Source organism: Cyprinodon variegatus, unplaced genomic scaffold, assembly GCF_000732505.1.
Source record: "Cyprinodon variegatus isolate N-32 unplaced genomic scaffold, C_variegatus-1.0 Scaffold398, whole genome shotgun sequence".
NCBI classification, from domain to species: Eukaryota; Metazoa; Chordata; class Actinopteri; order Cyprinodontiformes; family Cyprinodontidae; genus Cyprinodon; species Cyprinodon variegatus.
This window is the reverse complement of record NW_015150851.1, coordinates 84508-104738: the sequence shown is the minus strand read 5'-3', so window position 1 is coordinate 104738 and position 20231 is coordinate 84508. Positions and strand designations below refer to the sequence as shown.

General features: G+C 39.3%; 1 protein-coding gene across 1 annotated transcript in view; it reads right to left on the bottom strand.

Annotated features, from left to right (window-relative positions):
- The window catches only part of LOC107092878 (histone acetyltransferase p300-like), a 45678-nt gene that overhangs the window by 21964 nt on the left and 3483 nt on the right, over positions 1-20231 (bottom strand). The window contains exons 2-17 of the mRNA XM_015387566.1: positions 17928-18571; positions 9320-9499; positions 8862-9183; positions 8004-8117; positions 7317-7547; positions 7012-7117; positions 6788-6913; positions 4863-4980; positions 4554-4692; positions 4192-4266; positions 3672-3757; positions 3361-3513; positions 1289-1768; positions 610-1003; positions 388-506; positions 217-280 (exon numbers count right to left, since the gene is read on the bottom strand). Coding sequence (XP_015243052.1) covers positions 217-280; positions 388-506; positions 610-1003; positions 1289-1768; positions 3361-3513; positions 3672-3757; positions 4192-4266; positions 4554-4692; positions 4863-4980; positions 6788-6913; positions 7012-7117; positions 7317-7547; positions 8004-8117; positions 8862-9183; positions 9320-9499; positions 17928-18571 — 3351 coding nt within the window. The remainder of the gene's footprint in view (positions 1-216; positions 281-387; positions 507-609; positions 1004-1288; positions 1769-3360; positions 3514-3671; positions 3758-4191; positions 4267-4553; positions 4693-4862; positions 4981-6787; positions 6914-7011; positions 7118-7316; positions 7548-8003; positions 8118-8861; positions 9184-9319; positions 9500-17927; positions 18572-20231) is intronic.

Below are 20231 nucleotides of genomic sequence, written 5' to 3'. Positions count from 1 at the left end.
CGTATACTCTATGCATACGCCTAAAATTGAAAAAACACATAGGAAGTTCAGTGTATGCCAGCGTTTTAGGAGATTCTGGGACATCAGGCATATGCTGGCTAAATATTCATGTTGTGACAGGAAAGATCATCTTTATACAAGAGAAACACTCAGATTTTTAAGAAAAAGTCTGCTCATTAATTAATCGTTTATTGATCAATAAGATAAATCACTCACCTGTATCTAACTTTCTCTTGATAGTGGACAGGTCCATTGGGTTCTTCACTATGTCAAAGTAGTCCTGTTCAAATGATTGGGAGGAAAAGTCATTAGAAACATGGTGAAAGGGAAGAGTCTGCTGGACCACGCAGAGAACAAGCAAAGGTCAGCTTCCTTCAGTTAACGTACCGGTATGCCGAGCAGCTGTGGGTCGACGGGCATCCTGAACGGGAGAGATTCAGGGTCTTGTCTGTAAAGAGATTCCAGTGTCGGCATGAGGGCCTGACGGAGCTCCTCTGGCTTGAAGGCTATGACAGGATGGAGACGCAGACGGTCAGATGAGGAGTGGATTTCCACTCATTCAAACAATACAATAAAAAAAGAAAGTTAAAATGAAGGATAGTTCTTTACTCTTCTTTTTCACAGGCGCCTGTGGAACCGTTGCCTCTGAAGTCTCCTCCTCTTTCACCTCCTTCTTCACCTCCGGTTTCTTGTCTTCAATCTTCACGCCTGCCGTTGACGTTTCCATGGGGACTGCTTTACCTCCGTCTCCAGAACCCTCTTCTTTCTTCACCTCTGATTTGAAAGGTTGTTCCTCCGTCTTGTGGTTGCTGAGCTTCCCTCCTTTGGAGCAGCTGCCTGCGTCGCTCTCCTCCTCCTCTTCCTGATGCTTGACCCCCATCTTGGGTTCGAGGTTGGTGGCGGAGGCGTTCGACTGTGGCTGCTGGGAGGAAGCGTCCAGGCTGCTAACGGAGGCGGGGGTCATCGCCTGACTGTCTGCTGGATAGGAGCCCTTCTGGGACAACTGCAAGGGAAATGTTAACAAAAAACACTCCGTTCAGAGTTAAAGCAAAACCCGAATAATAATCTGAGTGTGACCGCAATGTTTTATAATTATGATCTACTTGGAAAGAATCGCTCTGAATCCATTTTTTTACATGGATATATAAACATCAGATTTGTTGTGAGTTGGTGCTGAATAAATAACATGAAGCTTACTGAAAACAGACGAGGAGCTAGACGAAATATGAAAAGGTAAACATCTTAAGCAGGAAACTTAAAGGGCTTTAAACGGGTGAACTGGACTAACCGGAGTGCGGGGGAGCTGTCCAGCATGCGGCGTCGAGCTGGAGGTCAGTCCAGGATGAGACGGAGTGGTGGAGCCCGAGGACCCCATGTGTTGCTGCTGCAGAGGTTTGTTGGATCCGGGCCCCTGGCTGAGCTGATTCTGCTGAAGCGATAAAGGCGGGGCCAACTGTGGGGCATTAGGGGTATGCGGCTGTGGCGTCTGGGACCCTGCTAGTCTGGGAGGCGTTTGGTGGGGAGTGGGGGATCGACTGTGTGCTGGGGAGGGAGAGCTGCCGCGCATGGGTCCCAGATGGGGGATGGAGTTCGCTTGTTGGTTTGCGATGGAAGAAGTCACGGATGAAGTGGGGGTGCCAACGGATGAGTTTAGACCTCCGACACTCTGTGGACCCATTGGCCCCACAGAAGGGACCCCGTTGGGACCACTGACCGAACCAGGCTGGCCGAGAGGACTGCCCACCGAGAGGGACGGAGGAGTTCCCATCTGTGTAAGAAGGAAGAATGTTTAAAAAGAGACAAAAAACAAAGAAATCACAAGATTTTAATAACAAGAAATATTTATTGTTTAAATACTTAATAGCAAAGAAAATATCAAATCAAAACGCAGAGAATTAAATAAATAAAATGGGTAACTTTCTGAAGGATGATTTTGGAAACATTTTAAGAGGGTAGCAGTTTGGAACCACTTTACAACCAGGAAATAATTATATAAAGAAAAATATCTGAGCCCAATTAAAAACCTCGAAAACAGAAACTATCCTCTGAATTATATTACTAATCCAGATTAATTATTCTTCTTCATAATTAAACCTTCAATTTAACAGAAAAAATTGCCAGTTAAGATAAACTAAATTTTTTAATGGAAATCTTAAAACATAAATAAAAAAAAAAAAACAAAGTAAGAAAAATAAAAACTGTTTATATGTAAAACATTTCAGATAAAAAGCCTTTGGTAAGACTATTTTAAACATAAAGAAAACTTTGTAGAAAGTTACAGAATTAAAAACACTGTATGCGTCTCTAAGACCATCAATCCAGCTTTAAAACCACCAGGGAAATCAAGCTTTCAAACTAAAGATATTTTCCTAAATGTTTCATGTTGAGTATGGTGATGTGTGTGTGTGTGTGTGTGTGTGTACCTGTCTAGCCATCAGAGTGAGGACAATTTTTCCAATTTTACCATCACAATGAGGACCGGTTATTGTAAAGTGAGAACATGTTGCTGGTCCTAACAAGCTATTTCGCTAATGGTTATAATGGTTAGGTTTAGGGCCAAGGTGTCAATTGGGTTAGGGTGAGGCCTGCATTGGTAATGGTTAGGTTTCAGGTTGGTTTATGCTCAGAAACCAGGTCGTCTGCGTGTTTGTCGCAGTGAACGCAGATATCCCGCCTCCGCAGACACTGCAGCACCTTTCCAAAATTAAAGGTGACCACAGACAGTTATGCAGACAGGAGGCCTCTGATTGGTCAATCTATATCCGCTCTACAGCACGCGTATTTCCTGTTTGGTACCTTACTGGCTTGTTTTGTTTGTATGACCGCCATTGTGGAAAACAACGCGTGAAGATGGACCAGCTAGAAGAACGCTGGAATCCTTTTTCCACCTGGATCCCCGCATTTTTTCACCCTCATGTCCCTCCGTTGTGGCACAAAAAGCCCAACTTCCTCTCCGCCTTGGCGGTATCTAGACCCACAGCTAGTTCCTGATTGGCGCTCTACCATTGTGGCGTGGAATAATATAGCACAGAGCACGCTTCAAAATTGTGCATAAATCAAAAATATCTGCATCATACTTGCAGCAAGCTCACTGCGACACACTGCTGCGGGAGAATACACAGCCCTCAAGGGTTAGTTTTAGTGTTAGGGCATAGAAATGGTTCAAAATGACTGAAAATCAATGGAAGTCAATGGGAGTCACTACATATAGCAGAACAAACGTGTTTGTGTGTTTAAGTTTCCTCCATGTACGCTGTAACCACACACATTTCTAAGGACATTCATATTTTGGTTTTCACAACTTTTAAAAGTACCTGATCCAATCAGTAAAATCATAAATTCTATTAAGGCTCTTCTTACCTGTGCCATGCCACCCTGGGCTCCTGGCTGGGCCATTCCAGGCTGAGGCCCTCCAACTCCAGGTCCTGACCCAGGAAACTGTCCATGGGACAGATACTGGTTCTGCAGTTGGTTGACGTTGGGCTGTCCCACTCTGGGCCCAACCATTCCAAGCTAGACCAAAACGTTCACAAACATAAAATGGTTTTGTTCATTTCTGTGGAACAGCTTCACTCTTAAACCAACAGTCCTCTCTAAATGAGAATCATTAATCAGCAGTGTTTTACAGAACAGGAGGATGAAGTTTAAACAAGACAGATCAAAGAACCAACCTGGTTCCCAGAGGCTCCCATAGGAAGAGGCGGTGTGGATCTCTGACCCATAGACGGCATCCCCATCTGATTGAACTGGTTCATACCTGAGAAAAAAAAATGTTTAGGATGAAACACAGAAGACTTTTCTCTGGAATCTACTGAGATTTTAGTGCAAATTCTGCACGAGGAGTTTAAATTTTTGTTATTTAAAAGCTTGTATTAATCTTATCAGCCCATCTAGGAGCTTTAAACTATGGAGTAGTCGATATGAATACATGCATTGAATATGGTTTGTAAATAATATTTGCAAAAAAAAAAAAAAAATGCAATTTGTAAAACTTTAAATAGTATACAAAAAAAAAGTTTCTCTCAAAACCTTTTTTTTTATTAAAATGTTTTCATTTCTGGATTCCATTTTAATCAGATTTAAATTTCCAGTTTTTATTGCCATTACTAAAAGGTTTTCTTTGGTTATGAAAATAATACAAATTTAGTTGATAAAACGCTGAAGGAAAGAAGTTGACAGGATATGTTTTACCTGGGCCTTGCATCCTGTTGAGCATCTGACCGGGTCCAGACGGCCGCACCATTGATGGGTCGGGGAGGGGGCCGTCTGCAAACGGATCATAACAGCCATCAGTGCACTGAGGAGTAACTGCAGAGTCCAAGTCCTGCAGTACTGGTTACAAAAGTTTTGAAACAACTTTTACCAAAGAAGTGACTAAAAACTACATGGCAAGATTTTGAACATTTGATTTGAGTTTTTACACTGGAAAAAAAAAAAAAAAAAACATCGTACAAATGGTTTAAAAAAAATGAAGAGGTGAGGTGAAAAAAGAAAAATCATATCAGATAAAGTGATCAATGAATGAGTCAAACGCATTCCTGTTAGAAACTAACTTTGAGACAAACCAAGGGGGGTCTGGCCCATGTTAGGCCCAATCGTCTGACTCTGTTTCTGCAGCCGTGTCCTCCTTTTCTCCTCTAGCTCCTTCTGAATCTTATAGATCTTTTCTGCCAACAGGTGATAGTACTCACCCTGGTAAAAACAGGACAGCAGAACAACCAATCAGCAAGCTTGAAGAAGTTACTTAAATGTTATATCATCAGAGGACAGTCTGCCTTGTGATGATACAACTTTCATTTAGAAATTCTCATTTTTATCAAGTTCTTAGTGAGTTTAACAAAATAAGAAGAGAGAAGGCTTACTCTACTGTTGGCTGACTCATACATGTCTCCCTCAACTTTTCGGGCGTAGGCCACCAGGTTCTCCATTCGCCGGTCCTTTAGCGCAGCCGGATCCGGCGTAGGAAAGATGGCCTGGACACTGTGAGAGAACAAGCAACAGGAAAAGGCTCGAGGTTAATAAGTAAAGTAAAAACGAGGCTTTTATTTCCCATTAAATAATCAAATGCAACATACATTTATTTACTATATCATTAAATAATTAAATGTTTTATTAAAAGAACCAAGTGATAAACAAAAAGTACCATAAAATAATTAAATCAAAAATGAAATAAATAAATGTTTCATTGGAATAAGTCATGAAATCAAATGTGCCACTAAATAATAAAATATCAATTTTAAATTATGAAAATAAAAAGTTAAAGTTAATTTTTGTTAAATTGAGTCATTTAAATATAAATTTCCTTATTTCATTGCGTATTTTATTTGATTTAATGGCAGACTCATGAAATCATAAAACCGTCAACTTATCAAACTGAGTGGGCGGGGCTTATAGAAATCCTGATGTCTGATTGGCTGATTCTCAGAAGAAAGGCAGTACAGCTCCCTCTGGATTTTTTTTTCTAAACTCTTTAATTTACTTTTTAGACACTAAACTACTTTAGTTTTACATTTTATAATTACAAGCTACATTTAATTGTTTAATGGAATATTTAATAACATTTTTATTTTTATTTTACATTAATTTATTTCATGGTTCATTTAATAAAACCTTGATTTATTTTATGATAAAACAAATAAAATAATTCATTAATGGGACATTTTATGGTGCACTTACTCATAAAAGGGCTGAAAATAACGATTATTTTGCAAATCGATTAATCTGTCGATTGTTTTATTAATCAATTAACTGATTAATAATCGACTAGATAAGTTTCCTAAAAGAAGACTTAAAGCAAAAATAAAACAAGTGAAACTAAAACTTTTTCATTTGAGGAGTTCTGGATAGAGCAGATTGGCAGATGAAAGCAATCTTGGTATAATTGCGGCTCTAAGTGGGTCACTGTCAGGTAAAGGCATGTTTTAGAGTCTCTATACTCCATCGATTACTAAATTAGTTGACGATCATTTCAATAATCGATTAATCCGATTAATGTTTGCAGCCCTTATTTATATAATTTTACGTTGTATTGTTCTTGGTCAATTTATAGAATGTTATATTGACATTTATTTATTTCATGATACATTTATATATTTGAATTTATCCCCTTTAACACCTCCGTAGAAGCTGCTCAAATTTTATTTTAAATTGTAGCTGCAAAAGGCTTTTCAACTTCCACCTTAATCTTCAGCCAAAATAAAACTCACTTAAAAACCTTTAGATCAGACACTATCTGTTTATTCTGATTTGCCAAAAATATTTAAATTTACAGTCTCCTGATGTGAAAGGCTGTAATAAACATACTCAGAAAGTCACAGTGGATATTCAAGTGAAAAGTTGCTTCTATAAAATATCGGCTTTGATGGGAATGAATGATTTAGTCCCAAAAAAAAAAAAAAAAACAAGTCAGAAGCCGCTGCTAGAGTCGACAGAACAAGCATGGCTAATAAAAAGCAAGGCTCCGCCCTATTCAGGTGCCGACTATAGTGCACGACCAGCGAAGAAACACCTCTAACCTGATGAAGCTTATGCTTTAGCACAAGATTTTGCAAAAACTGCACAACTTTGATCAAAAATGTAATATTCACCACACAGAACTACTGAAAATTAGGTTCAAATATGAACTGATCCCTGTTTGCAATCCACTTTCTTTCTGTTTGCTCATGAAATAAAATCCTAATGAGAGAAACTCAGATCTACAACATGTAGAAAAGCTTAAAGCGCGTGAACCGTTCTGGATTGCATTGCAGCCGTGAATGAGAAGAAGTTATTTTTTTCTTGTACTTACAGCTTGTGTACCAGGTGGTTTCGGAGATCCTGTGTGATGTCTTCATGCCAACCTTTCTTTATACCCGTGGCAGAGGGAGGGGCCGCCGTAGGCATCGATCCGATTCCTACAGCATCATTCATCAAGCTAAAAGGACAGTTTAAGCTTGAGCTAAAGTGCTTGCCAAACAGCTGCTTTTGCAGTTTCTAATGATTCTGTGAGGAATATTGTTCGGTATTTCTTACCTTAGGTTATTCACGTTACTATGCATCATGGCGTCCTGCAGTAAACTGCCTTGTTGACTCTGAGGGGAGGCACCGACACTGCCATTTACTCCGATCTGATTGACACCTGTAGAAGAAGAAAGTGGAATACATGATTGTCCTGAGCAATCTTCGATCACTGTCTGCTTCAGAAGAATTTGGGGGTGATTTTGTTGAGTTTATTTAAGCTATAACAAGGTTTAGATAAGAATATGTTTGATTTATTTTTACACAATTCTTTTATTCTGAAACAAGATGAGCAGCACATAAGCTCTAATCCGTCGTACCCATTGTATTGAGAGACCTCATGCCAGCCTGGCCCTGGTTGGGCATGTTGGGCTGACCAGTCTGACCCTGGATCTGGTTTCCCTGGTAGGTGAGCCCCAGGGCGGCGTAGGCTCTTTCTATTGAGCTGGGGTCGATCTGACTGGGTGGGGTGATGTTCGGCGTACTGGGCTGGCCACCAGGAACGGGACAAAGCGAGCTTCCCAGTCCTGAACTGGCTACGCTGAGCAGGGCTGTGTGAAGGAGAAGAAGAACAGATCAGATAATGGATCCCTTCTGATGAACAGCTTTCAAAGAAAAACAAAAAAAATCTGTGATTTCTAAATAATATATAGACATCTTATGCTTAACCCTAAAAAAAAATACTCCAGATTTCTTTTTATACAAAATATGTTAATAAATAATTTATATTTCTTTTTTATAATAAATACATCTGATTTATTTATACAGAAAAAAGAATTACTGCACATTTCTTTTCTTTGATAAAAAAACTAAGCAATCACTAAACTAAATAAATACTGCAGATTTCATAAGAGAGGCAAAAATACAGAGGTTGTTGGTTCTAATCCATTACTCAAATCTGATCAACCTTAGCCTGTAAACCTGCATAACTGTTAAAAATGATATCAATACAGTTAAAATAACCAAATATATTGAATATGTTGCTTTGGTCAGATACAGACACTCACACTGCGGGTTCCTCTTGTCCCCGGCATTCTTCAGCGGCAGGCAAACGGGACAGTCGTGCCGCGTACAGTTCTTCCAGTGGGAGATAATCTGCCTGGAGGAGGCGCAGTGAGCCACTGCAGCGGGTGGGGGGGGACATAAAGGATGGTATAAATTTGCGAATCAAGGTAAATCAAAACTGGGAAAGACAAATTTTGAATTAGATCAATCCTGTGAAAGATGCTGATGGGTTTCGGCTATTTTGATTCACATCTTTCAGTTTTGTTAAATACAACAATTTTTGGGAGGAGCTTTTGAGGAGTTTTTTTGCACATTTCTAGTAAAAATAACACCTAATCTGCTTTATTTCTTTTTTTAATTAGGGGTCAATGCTGATGGCCTGGAACTTCTGGCAGGAAGTCAAGAACTCATTGCATTTTCTACATCGTTGGCACAAAGCTTGATTGTTGAGGTGGAGGGAAGCCGCCCCACACCCAAGTCTCACATTGGAAAAAAAGTGTTCTTCTTTCTTCTAAAATTACTAAATAACGAAAAAATTTTTAGGAGTGGCGCATTGATTTATTTTATTTTATTTTTATTTTGGCATTTAATTGATGGTGAAATGGGCTGTTGTTTTGTTTGGGTATTTTTTTATTGTTTTTTAAACTTCTTTTTCTTATAGTTTTCTATTTTTTTGTATTTTTGATCATGGCTCTCTGCTGAGGTCCAGTCCGTTTATGACCCCTTAAAAGAAAAAACATCAGACCTTTGTCTCCCTTTATGTTTTGTAAACAACCACTGGGTGTTGCAATAACCATTACAACATGTCACCTATAGCATAGCTGCCAGTAGTGTATAAAGCATCAGCTCCTACGCCTCACCTTGGCAGGACTTGCCAGCCTGGCAGTGGGTCATGTGGTTCAGGACATTCTTCATGGTGCGACAGTGGGGCAGGTTGCATTGTCGAACCTCCCCATTGGCCTGCTCTCGCCGCTGGCACTTATGTGCATGAAGTAGGAGCACCAGCTGCTGCTGGATCAGCTTGCGCTTCTCAGGGTCGGCTGTAGGAGGCGCTCCGGCTGCAGCGGATGCCGCAGAGGCTTGGGGGTTGTATCCTGCTAGACCTGCCTGCGCGTTGGGGACCATACCTTGTGCTCCTCCCACAGGTGCACCTGCTGGACCACCTACACCTGTTTGTGACTGCTTGGTGACCAAGAAACAGAGGGAGGAAAAAGAAAAAAGTTGTGGTCTGAAAGGATTAAAATAATAAAGGCAAAAGAGGAGGCAGGAAATAATGAAGCGGTTTGGTTCAGCATTGTTAAATCTGTCATTGCCTTACCATGGCACTCATTCCTTGCATTGGCTGGTTCTTCTTGTCCACACCGAACTGGGCCAGGCTGTTACCCAATGGAGACTTGTTCTGGAGCTGAGAGCTCAGCCCTGCGGCTCCTAGACCTTGACCTCCTTGACCACCGTATGGAGCTCCAAATGAGCCCCCCGGGCCGCCCATCATTCCAGGCTGGAAGAGGAAAGGTCAGAAGAGAAAGAGCAGTGAGTACTGTAAAGTCAACAACTCTAAGCAAGCGAACATGACTGGATGCAATCAGCAGAGTTTCCTTAAATAGAAACTTCACCTCTCTGTCTGCACTGTCTCTAAAGTTCCTTGAGATGAAATGTTTGTGAATTAGTCTATAAAAGTAAACTGATCTGAATAATAATCAAGTATGAGGATATTCAATAGTGTTCATATGCATGTAGGGATTTGAATACTGAAATGGCAGCAGATGGGTTCAAAAGGGAGAATTTACAGTGAGATCTTTTTCAAACCAACCTTTAGGTTACATGCGCTCTGGTTCTTGATGCATTTTGGTGTCGATTGAGTCCAGAAGGAACTCAGTCAGATTTAGTATAATTATTAAGGGTTTCACAGCAAATCAAATAAGTGTATCTCTAGGGCTGCAACAACGAATCGATAAAATCGATAAAAATCAACTTTTAAAAGCGTTGGCAACGAATTTAATCATCGATTAGTTGTGTCGCGCGATTAATGCGTCATCCGGGGGAAGAAAAAAAATATGGCGGAGCGAGTCAGCGCCGCAGTTGCAGTGTTGCCAACTCAGCGACTTTTCAGACCCCTCCAGCGACTATTTTTCAAAAAAGCGACTAGCGACAAATCTGGCGACTCTTTACTGTGTCACTGGCGGCTTTTGCCTGCCGTGGGGCGCCTCCCCCATCCCAACCCCTTTCCCCCTCTCCCTCTCAGCGCTGCAGTCCGAGCCGCAGGACTTTAGTGAGGAGTTTACCCTCAGCGTCCAGACTGCAAATGTAGCGCGCATGCGCCGGGATTGATGGCGCAAATTGATCACAATAATTAAAATAGCCTGCGCTTTGTAAAGAGAAAAAAGTTGTAACATGCAACTTTTGTAAAAACAAATGAACATGGCGCGGAAGCACCACTGTTATGACGCAGCACCTGAAAAGGAAACACGTTGGAGCCTTCAATGGCAGTGAAGATAGCTGATCAGCAGGATGAGTAACCATGTTTGTTTGGTTTTAAAGTGGGGAAACGTAACGTTAGTTTCTCAGGTAGCTCATCTGATGCTTTCCTTACCGTGTTAGTAGGTTACAGACAGTGATAAGGTTGGCTACTTATTTTACTTTTAATTTCATTTGAATTAGCTAAAGCAGCGTTTATATTTTCTTTATAAATAAATCAACTTGCAAATTATGAGGGCAAGGCTTTTAAAGTTTAAATCTTCTGGCAAAAATAAAGTAAAGAAGATCCTGCAATTTATGGAAGTAAAGCAGAATAAAATCCAGCAAGATCAGTAATATGTCAATTAATTATCTGCCACATTTCCATGTAAATATCTGTCTTTGGAGGATGTGTTTTTTAGCACCCCTAGTTCTCTCATTTTTATTCCAAATACAATTTATAATTTGAATCACAGGGCTATTTTTATCTCTATGGTTCAGTATTTTCTCAAGTAGCAACTTTAACTGCTATACTTTCCTGTCTTAAAAGGCAGAACTCTTCTAGTCTAAAAAAACTCATTTGTTGAAATGGGGGGACCTATTGTTTGAACCCCTTAGGGGCTTTAAAAAACAAAAATGCCTGTCTCTTTTTGCGCTTTATGAAACAAAGTACCCTATATTTTGTGGATGAACAGCTACATTTCTCATGTAAGTTTGCGTAGTTTTAACACAAACATTTTTTTTTCATATTGCACCAGTACAGTTAATGAGCAACCTGTACTTGTGTGCTTGTTTGTTCTGTCTAAAATGTTTATTTTGGAATAAAGAGGTTAATATAAAAAATATTTTTTGTCCAATTCATCGATTAATCGAAAAAATAATCGGCCGATTCATCGATTTTTAAAATAATCGTTAGTTGCAGCCCTATTTATCTCAGGGTTTTGCAACCTTTCATATCCAAAGAACCGTTTTGCCCCAAGTCCAACCAGGTAATAGCCATACAAATATAAAATGACCTTTTTTTTATCTTATATAGGAAATTAGTTGCCATCTTAAACAATCAACAATTTATGTATTTTTAGCATTCAAAATAATATTAAAACACATAATTTCCAAGCTAATTAAAAGAAAATTGCTCTTAAAAATATTTCTGTTTTTTTTTTTTAATCTCATTCTTTTCCATCTTATAAAAAACACTAAAGCTTTTAATACTGGTATTTATTATAATACATTATTAAGCTCTTTATATACATTTTAGCCACTATGAAGAGCCGCTGGAGAGGGTCCAAAGAGCAACATGTGGAGCCGCAGGTTGCAGACCCCTGGTGTATCTGCTCTTAATTTGAGCCGGTCATGCTTTAAGCTAGTAATGCTTACAGCCATACATTGTAAACTGTTTACTAAAAAAAAGAAATTGCGTGTCCTAATTTTCCCCTGGAACTTCGCTCAAAGCAGCAGCTGCTGGAGTTGGAGAAATGGAATTTTTGCTGCTTAACGTGCCACATTAACCAATCAGAGAAGCTGATCTGGGAGCTGGCAGGGAGACAGACACAGCTCCTCTATGATCACTCCTCTGAAACCGTTTATTAATGCCTGATTTAACTTAAAATATCAAAACCTGCCAGTAAAATATGTTTGTTTTTATTATCCTGGTGCCTGCAGTTTGCACCAAATCCCTGAACAACACTAACAACAGTAGTTCATTCCACCTCAAGATGCAGGAAATAGGGTTTCAGAGTTTACGTTTCAAAATTATCCGGGGGAGGATAATTTCATGGTGTTATACACCCATGAAATATTCCCAGGTAAAAGCCTGGAGCTTGTATATATGATTTGTCGGTACAATGAGTATTTCTGCCCTTAAAATCAGATAATTGGATGTTATGAACTTAAAATAAGATAATGAAGTGATTTTTCAAAATGACTTTACTGGAGATTTGTCTTATTTAGCTGCTTAAACCAAAGGGAAAACTGACTTACTTATATTTCAGTTCGTGCACCAACTTGTGCTTCTTCAGTTTTTGGTGATAATTTGTTTTGCATCATAAGAGGCAAACTATGAAGCGAATTTTGTTCCATTATTGTTATAAACAAAGAAGACATTTTGTAAATGGAAATCTGAAGAAAATGCAATTCAGAAACAAAACTTTAAAAAAGGTTCCATTCCCAAAAAAAAATAGGGTTTGATGGGAACTTTTTTAATTTTATTCTTTCTAAAATAAATTCCACAGATATAATTTTTCACATTTTCTTGTATTCTTTTTGTTTTCTTTAAAGATGTAATACTTTTACCTTTTTCTCCAAATTTTTGTTTTTCTGTCTTGTGCTATATGAATATGATTTCTGACACATAAGACGGTTACACCGAGACAACTGTAGCGCCAAACTGAAATTGCAGAGAGGACATGTGGAAAGTGTAGGAATACGTCACAAGAAATGTAGGAAAATGGTACGCTCCACTATGGAGGTGAAAACCTCTGCAGACAGTTTGAAAGTTTGGTTTCACTAGGTTGCTCTTATAAAAAACACTAAAGCTTATTGTGAGGTTTTAGTCAACAAAATCAACGGTTTACTGCAGTATGAATAAAATTGTGAAGCAGTAGCTCAGTCAGATACTTAACAGTGAAACAATGAAACCAACCAGTGGGGCTCGCTCTGTTTAGGCTAATGTGGCTGATAGTAACACCACTCGCCATACTGGGATTTATCAAAGTTCATTGTTTTTGCTCTTCCCAGAAATAACCCTGGGCTTTTATAAAATAATGCAGCGATAACAGAAGAAAAAAAAAAAAGAAGCATAAACTACTTTTTCCTCAGTGTTGGTAATTAGTTTGACATTTCAGTATGGCGGGATTTCCGCTGTTCCTGTTTACATTATATTACCAGTGGCCGTCTAGTTCAAACATAAAAAGACTGAATGAAAGCTATGAGGTGTATTTTATTTCAGTACAGCTTCAAATCTAAAAGCAACAAAAGTCGAAAAGCACCAGGAGAGCGCAGACCTCCACCAAGCAGCAATTTTTTGCCCCAAATTGTGGCTTACACCTATAGCTAAAACTCACACATGATCTGGATCATTACGAAATGTAAATTTATCGTTGCTTTGCATTAGGCGCACCTTCTGGAAAACATTTCCTCCAAATCAGTTCAGAAGTTTTCAATTGATCCTGCAAACAAACCAACAGTTTTCTCTTTTCTTTTGTTGTTTTCTTTAGTATAATTCCTCGGGACTTTTTGAGTCTGATGCTGAGGCTTTCAATTGGCCCTGATGCCACCCTCTGGTTTAGTGGGGAACTTCTTGTTGAAGAAAACGCCTATTAGACACGTGTAAGAGTGTGCACGAGCCCATTTCTCCTCGTGCACATTCTGTTTAAAAGTTACTGTTTGCATCGGTAATACAAGCTTACTTTCCAAAAGATTTGCAATTTTTCTACTATGTCAGACTCACCACCTGTAAATAAAATAGGGACGAGCATGTTGGACGGCCTTATATAAACAATCACCACAATGATTAAAAATTAGGAAGAACACTTATTTTGATGATCCATCTGGTAAAAGAACATCCGCCACTATACCTTTAAGAATTATTTTTATCAATCAGAAAAGTGCATTTATAAAGACACATAATTTGAATTGTGTGTAGATTTAATATTTTTGCTTAAATCCCCTCTAAACTGATTGGTGTTTTGATTGCAGTTTTTTTTTTCCTTTAACCAGTTGACTCAGAAATGCTAATCTATATAATGCTAATCTATATCTCTTTTACAATATCTATAAGAGTCTTTTTTTGATTGGGGTTAGTCAGTCTAACTGATTCCAGATACATGCTGCTGATATTTTTGGGCCAATTCTTAGAGCTGCTGTTGCTTCGTTACCATTCATTTACACGTTAAAACAACATAATGTTGCACAAGTCTGAATTCAAACATAAAAGAAACCTTTCTTAACAGATCAAACAAATCATGCAGGGAGCGGCAATGCATGCACCTTAGGTGATCTAAAGGCATGGCTGCTGGATGAAGTAATAAATCATTCAAAATCTGCAGATATTGTACCACATCACCCAAAAAAGAAAAAAAAAAAGAGAAACATGTAAATATTGGCCAGAAAAACAAAACTAAAGTTGTCCATATGGTGTATCAGTCCATCTCTAGATTGTAACCCTCCCATTAAAGAGGAAATAAATAAAAAAAATCAAATTTTATTTTTTTTTTAAATCAGAACCAGAAACCAAGCAGATCCCCCCCAACATGCATTTCTTTAAAATAAATGTTAGTTTTATTCTTATCCTCTTGATCTGACTCAGCATCTTGTTCATCTGCTGTTTTCAGCCCTTCCCTATGAACAGGTTTACAATGTTTGGCCTCTACACAGACATCCAACAAAAATCATAAAATAAATAAATACAAATCTGAGTCCATGCGAAGCTTCGCAGTGAATCACTTCGAAGCCTGATGAAAAGGTACAGAAGCAGAGCTAACTGGGAGGTATGGATGAGCGTAGCAGAGCTTTAACGAGGTGGATTTGTGGGCTGGCTGGATACAGTTTGTTTTCTGATACAGGTTCAATTAGCATGTTACATTTGCAACTAAAAAACATGTTGCTTTGACATATATGGTGTGAATACGTTTTGCAAATTTTGATTTACAGATCACATTCTCTTCTGGTCTGCTGGATGTTAGCAACAACCTTTGCATAAGGCTTAAAGTGAAGAGAATGTGATCCGTAAAAGTCCATTTGATAAGAGTGAAAATTTTTAAAATGAAATCTGATAAAACAGAAATATGGAAAAAATATATATATAAATTCTGTAAAAACAATTTAAAAGGAAACATTTCAAAGTATAAAATCTGTAAAAAAAAAAAAAAAAAAAACCAAACAAAAAAATGAAAAAATGCAACTTCATCTGTCGGGAACATGGTGCTCATCTCCAGCAGTCTATGGGTGAATAGGGGGACACACCCTGTACAGGTGGCCAGTCCATCATAGGACAACTCAGAGACACACTTACGCCTAGGCTGTGTCTGAGTGTCCGCCCCAATCACTATAAAGTGGTTACGCCGTTTTAAATGAGTGTCCAACTAGAGCTCTCCTCGCAAAGCACAATGGGATTTGTTGTGACAGTGGCCCGCTATCGGGTAGTGTGATAGGAGTGTGGGGGAAGAAAAAAATAAATAAATAAATAAAATCGATTTATGGATAAATCAGGATTTTTGGCTACCCAATATAATGTCCATATTTCAGTTCCTAATATCGTTTAAAAAACACAATCTCTAAAACAATGTGGGGAAATAGGCTAACTCCACCGCCACTCTGGCAGATGGCGCTGTGGAGCCCTTTTACAGTGCACCATAACATAATTTCTCTGGTCGAGGAAGTTACTGTGGAAGACGTGGACCGACTCAAACCCCAAACAACATGGATTCCAATGAACATATACAGCACTTGCTTTTTATTTATACACATTACTTTGATAGTCGGGTAAAATATCACAATATAGTGATGTTGCAGTATTGTTATATTGTATCGGAACCCAAGCATCGTGAGACCTATCATATTGCAGCACACATGCCAATACTCACCTCTATAGTGTGAGCGGTGACAAATTAAAAAGATGGTGTATGCACCGTGTAGGGGGGAGGAATTACATGACCAATGGGGAGCAAAAAGGTCAGTTGCCGCGAGTTCACTATAAAGTCCACTATATAGTCCCTGCTCTGTACAGTGATTGAGGGATCTAGGGATGAGGACGACGTTTGGAAACAGCCATAGGGACGATTCAGAACCTCCAATTTAGCTAACAGTCATGTTTTTTTTTTTTTTTTTTGTTTTTTGGGGGGGGTTGAGTTTTTACGGTAAAAGTGGCTCGTTTTTTTCTATGAACAGTAGGCTGACAGGAAAGGAAGTATGAAAGAGGGGGAGAGACCTGTGGGAAAGGACCACAGGCCAGGTCGAACCCAAACACAACCATGTTATGCACAGCAAGAACATGCAGACTCCATGCAGAAAGACCCCGGGCCAGGAATCAAACCCAGAACCTTATAGCTGTGAGGCAATAACGCTAAACTACAACAAACTCCCAACGTGCAACCCCAAAAAACACAATTTAAAAATATTAAAGTTAGGCTTTTTTTTATTATTATTATTAAAAACATTGTTTTCAAGGTTTATTTTCTGGATTCTTTTTTTTTTTTTAAGATCAGATTTTAATTTACAAAATATAATAATTCCCAGCACCAATATGGATCACATGGACGCTTGGCCTACCTTGTTCATCGCGCCGTGCTGTTGCCCCCTCAGCCCTCCGGGTCCCTGCTGNTGATTTACAGATCACATTCTCTTCTGGTCTGCTGGATGTTAGCAACAACCTTTGCATAAGGCTTAAAGTGAAGAGAATGTGATCTGTAAAAGTCCATTTGATAAGAGTGAAAATTTTTAAAATGAAATCTGATAAAACAGAAATATGGAAAAAATATATATATATAAATTCTGTAAAAACAATTTAAAAGGAAACATTTCAAAGTATATAATCTGTAAAAAAAAAAAAAAAAAACAAACAAACAAAAAAATAAAAAAATGCAACTTCATCTGTCGGGAACATGGTGCTCATCTTCAGCAGTCTATGGGTGAATAGCGGGACACACCCTGTACAGGTGGCCAGTCCATCATAGGACAACTCAGAGACATACTTACGCCTAGGCTGTGTCTGAATGTCCGCCCCAATCACTATAAAGTGGTTACGCCGTTTTAAATGAGTGTCCAACGAGAGCTCTCCTCGCAAAGCACAATGGGATTTGTTGTGACAGTGGCCCGCTATCGGGTAGTGTGATAGGAGTGCGGGGGAAGAAAAAATAAATAAATAAATAAAATCGATTTATGGATATATCAGGATTTTTAATAAACAGTAGGCTGACAGGAAAGGAGGTATGAAAGAGGGGGATAGCCCTGCGGGAAAGGACCACAGGCCGGATTCGAACCCAAAGAGAACCCTGTTATGCACAGCAAGAACATGCAGACTCCATGCAGAAAGACCCCGGGCCAGGAATCAAACCAAGAACCTTATAGCTGTGAGGCAATAACGCTAAACTACAACAAACTCCGTGCAACCCCAAAAAACACAATTTAAAAATATTAAAGTTAGTTTTTTTTTTTATTAAAACATCTTTTTCAAAATTTCATTTCTGGATTCTTTTTTTTTTATCAGATTTTAATTTACAAATGTGTTCTTTGCTTTAATACCAATGGAACAGAGTTCACTCCATAGACATTTGGCTGCCTTAAAGGCTAAATGGGTAATTTTCCAAAACTCCAGAGCCTAAATAAAGCAATAGATTCTTTCAAGATTGATTAAAATACAAAAAATATGAATCTAAAAATAGAAGGATGAACGGTTCAACTTTAGACTGAAACTGATTTTACATGTAAGGGATAATTCCCAGCACCAATATGGATCACATGGACGCTTGGCCTACCTTGTTCATCGCGCCGTGCTGTTGCCCCCTTAGCCCTCCGGGTCCCTGCTGCTGGAGATTGTCGGCCAACATGTTGCCGCTGCCGGCCATCCCCTGATTACTGAAGCCCATCCTGGGGGAGCCGTTCATCACCTGATTCCCAATCATACCCGGCTGCTGCTGTCCGTTATTGGCTTTCTGCTGCATGCCCATCATGCCTCTGTTGCCCATCATTCCAGGCTGTTGGCCCTGCATCATGTTAGCCTGCTGCTGTGGGGAGAGGTGCTGCTGCTGCCCCATCATCTGCTGGGGCCCTTGACCTGACGATGCCTTCAGGTTGGCCAAGTGTTGCGCCATCGCCGAAGGGCCGCCAGAGCCGCCCATTGCTCCTTGATGCCCTTGTTGACTTGAGGTGGATGTCCGCAAAAGCTCAGACAGCTGCTTGTGCTTAGCCACGGCATCTTGGCCCCCAACAACACCCCCAGGTTCCCCTCCTGAGCCGAACCCAAGCCCCATTCCTCCTGCGGTCCCATTGCCGCCTCCAGGTCCTCTTCCCAAGGTGCTGCTCAGCTGGTTAAGGTCCCCGTCATTCACAAGAACCGGCTCACTGGGGATGATAAGTTCATCTGGGAGATCATGCTCCAAATCTAGCAGCGTCCCAAAATCTGAAATTAGGAAAAAAAAATAAATGGTGACGATTCTAAAAAGGAAATCAAAAAGGCTCCAGCCTCATACTAAAACACAGCTATCAGTCAATTTACCACAGGTAAAGTAAAAATGTAATGAATTATTAGATAAAAATAAATTATCATCCAAATTTAACACAAATTAAGAAGTACGATCTGCTACCCTGTCCCTGCATGAACACATACATGCGACGAGTAAATAAACGTGTTTTTAAAAAAAATCCCAAACGACGTGGATCAAAAGTGGCTCTGCAGACGAGGAGGAAGAAAAAAAACGGCTGTAATTTCTAAAAGTTTCCACATGATGCCCAAAATCCTCTACTAATTAGTTACAGTTACCCCATTATCAATACATGACAACATCTTTCTTCATTTCCATCAACTCAATATAATTTCTATAGATATAAAGAAAAGTCTTGAAGACTTCCAATACATGCCTGAACAAAAAAAAAAAAACATTCATTTTGCCACGTTTATAAAACTCCAACATATGAGAAAGTAGTTATAAAAAAAACAACACATAAAAAACAAATTAGATTGTTATATATTGCTATTTAATTACTATCCAGTTCTCCTTCAAGTAATGAAAAAAGTATTCCTCACGTCATAAGAAAAAAACAAAAATGCACCTTTTTTTATTTCTTCTTCAGATTAAAACACAGCAGACATGCAGAGATTGAGAGAGGTCCTTTAAATTGGGCATACACTGTGCGAGTTTTTCAATTGTTGCACGAAGCTATAGCTCAAATTGTACGACGAAACGGAAGAGTTTAAAATTTTGCAGCTAACGATTCATGTTCTCAAACTGTGCGGCTACATCAGATTCAAAATTAATGTTTTTTTTGTTCAGCGCTGAGAGATGGCGTTGGTCGGACTTGTCAATCTGGAAAAAGAAGAAGAACGCCGATGTTTGCACATGCACAGTGCATGAGGTTCTGGTAAATCAGCTCATAGATCTGCTGCGAAAGCAGGATTTTTCCATGAACACCTTATTACAGCCGCCCGAATTCCAAACATGTTTGATTTTCGCCCAACCTCACGATTCCTGGATGTGGTCATTAGAGGCTAATAGCCCCTCGTTACCCCTTGTATACTACACGCCGCAGGACGTACCATGAGGCTGAAACTCGGTCCCATCTAAAAATCCTCGCACGACTGAAGAATCCACAAGAAAAGGGAAAAAATAAAAAATAAATCGTGCAGCGTAAGCCCAGCTTAAGAACTGTGCCGATTACTGCGACAGTCAAACCCAGAGGTCTGCAGACTCCTGGTCTAACTGATCCGCTGCCAATATTTCTGGGCAGATTGTTAAAGCCAATATCGCATTATTTTCTTCATTTACATGATAGAAATAACAATATAATAATAAAATGTTAAGCAAATCTCCATTTAAGCAAAAAAGAAACATTAATAAAGCAAAACAACAATGGATAGCAAATGGAGGGAACATTGGTGAAAAGTATTAAAGCTACAGTGTGTAATTTTCAGCGACATCTAACGTCCCCCCTAACCACCCACCCCCCCCAACAGTACGGCGTTACGGAACAAAATGTCTTCCACGACGTCCGCATCACCTACCTTCTCAAGTGATGAGGTTTGTTTACATAGATAATTTTACAGTTAGTATTTCATTAGTCTG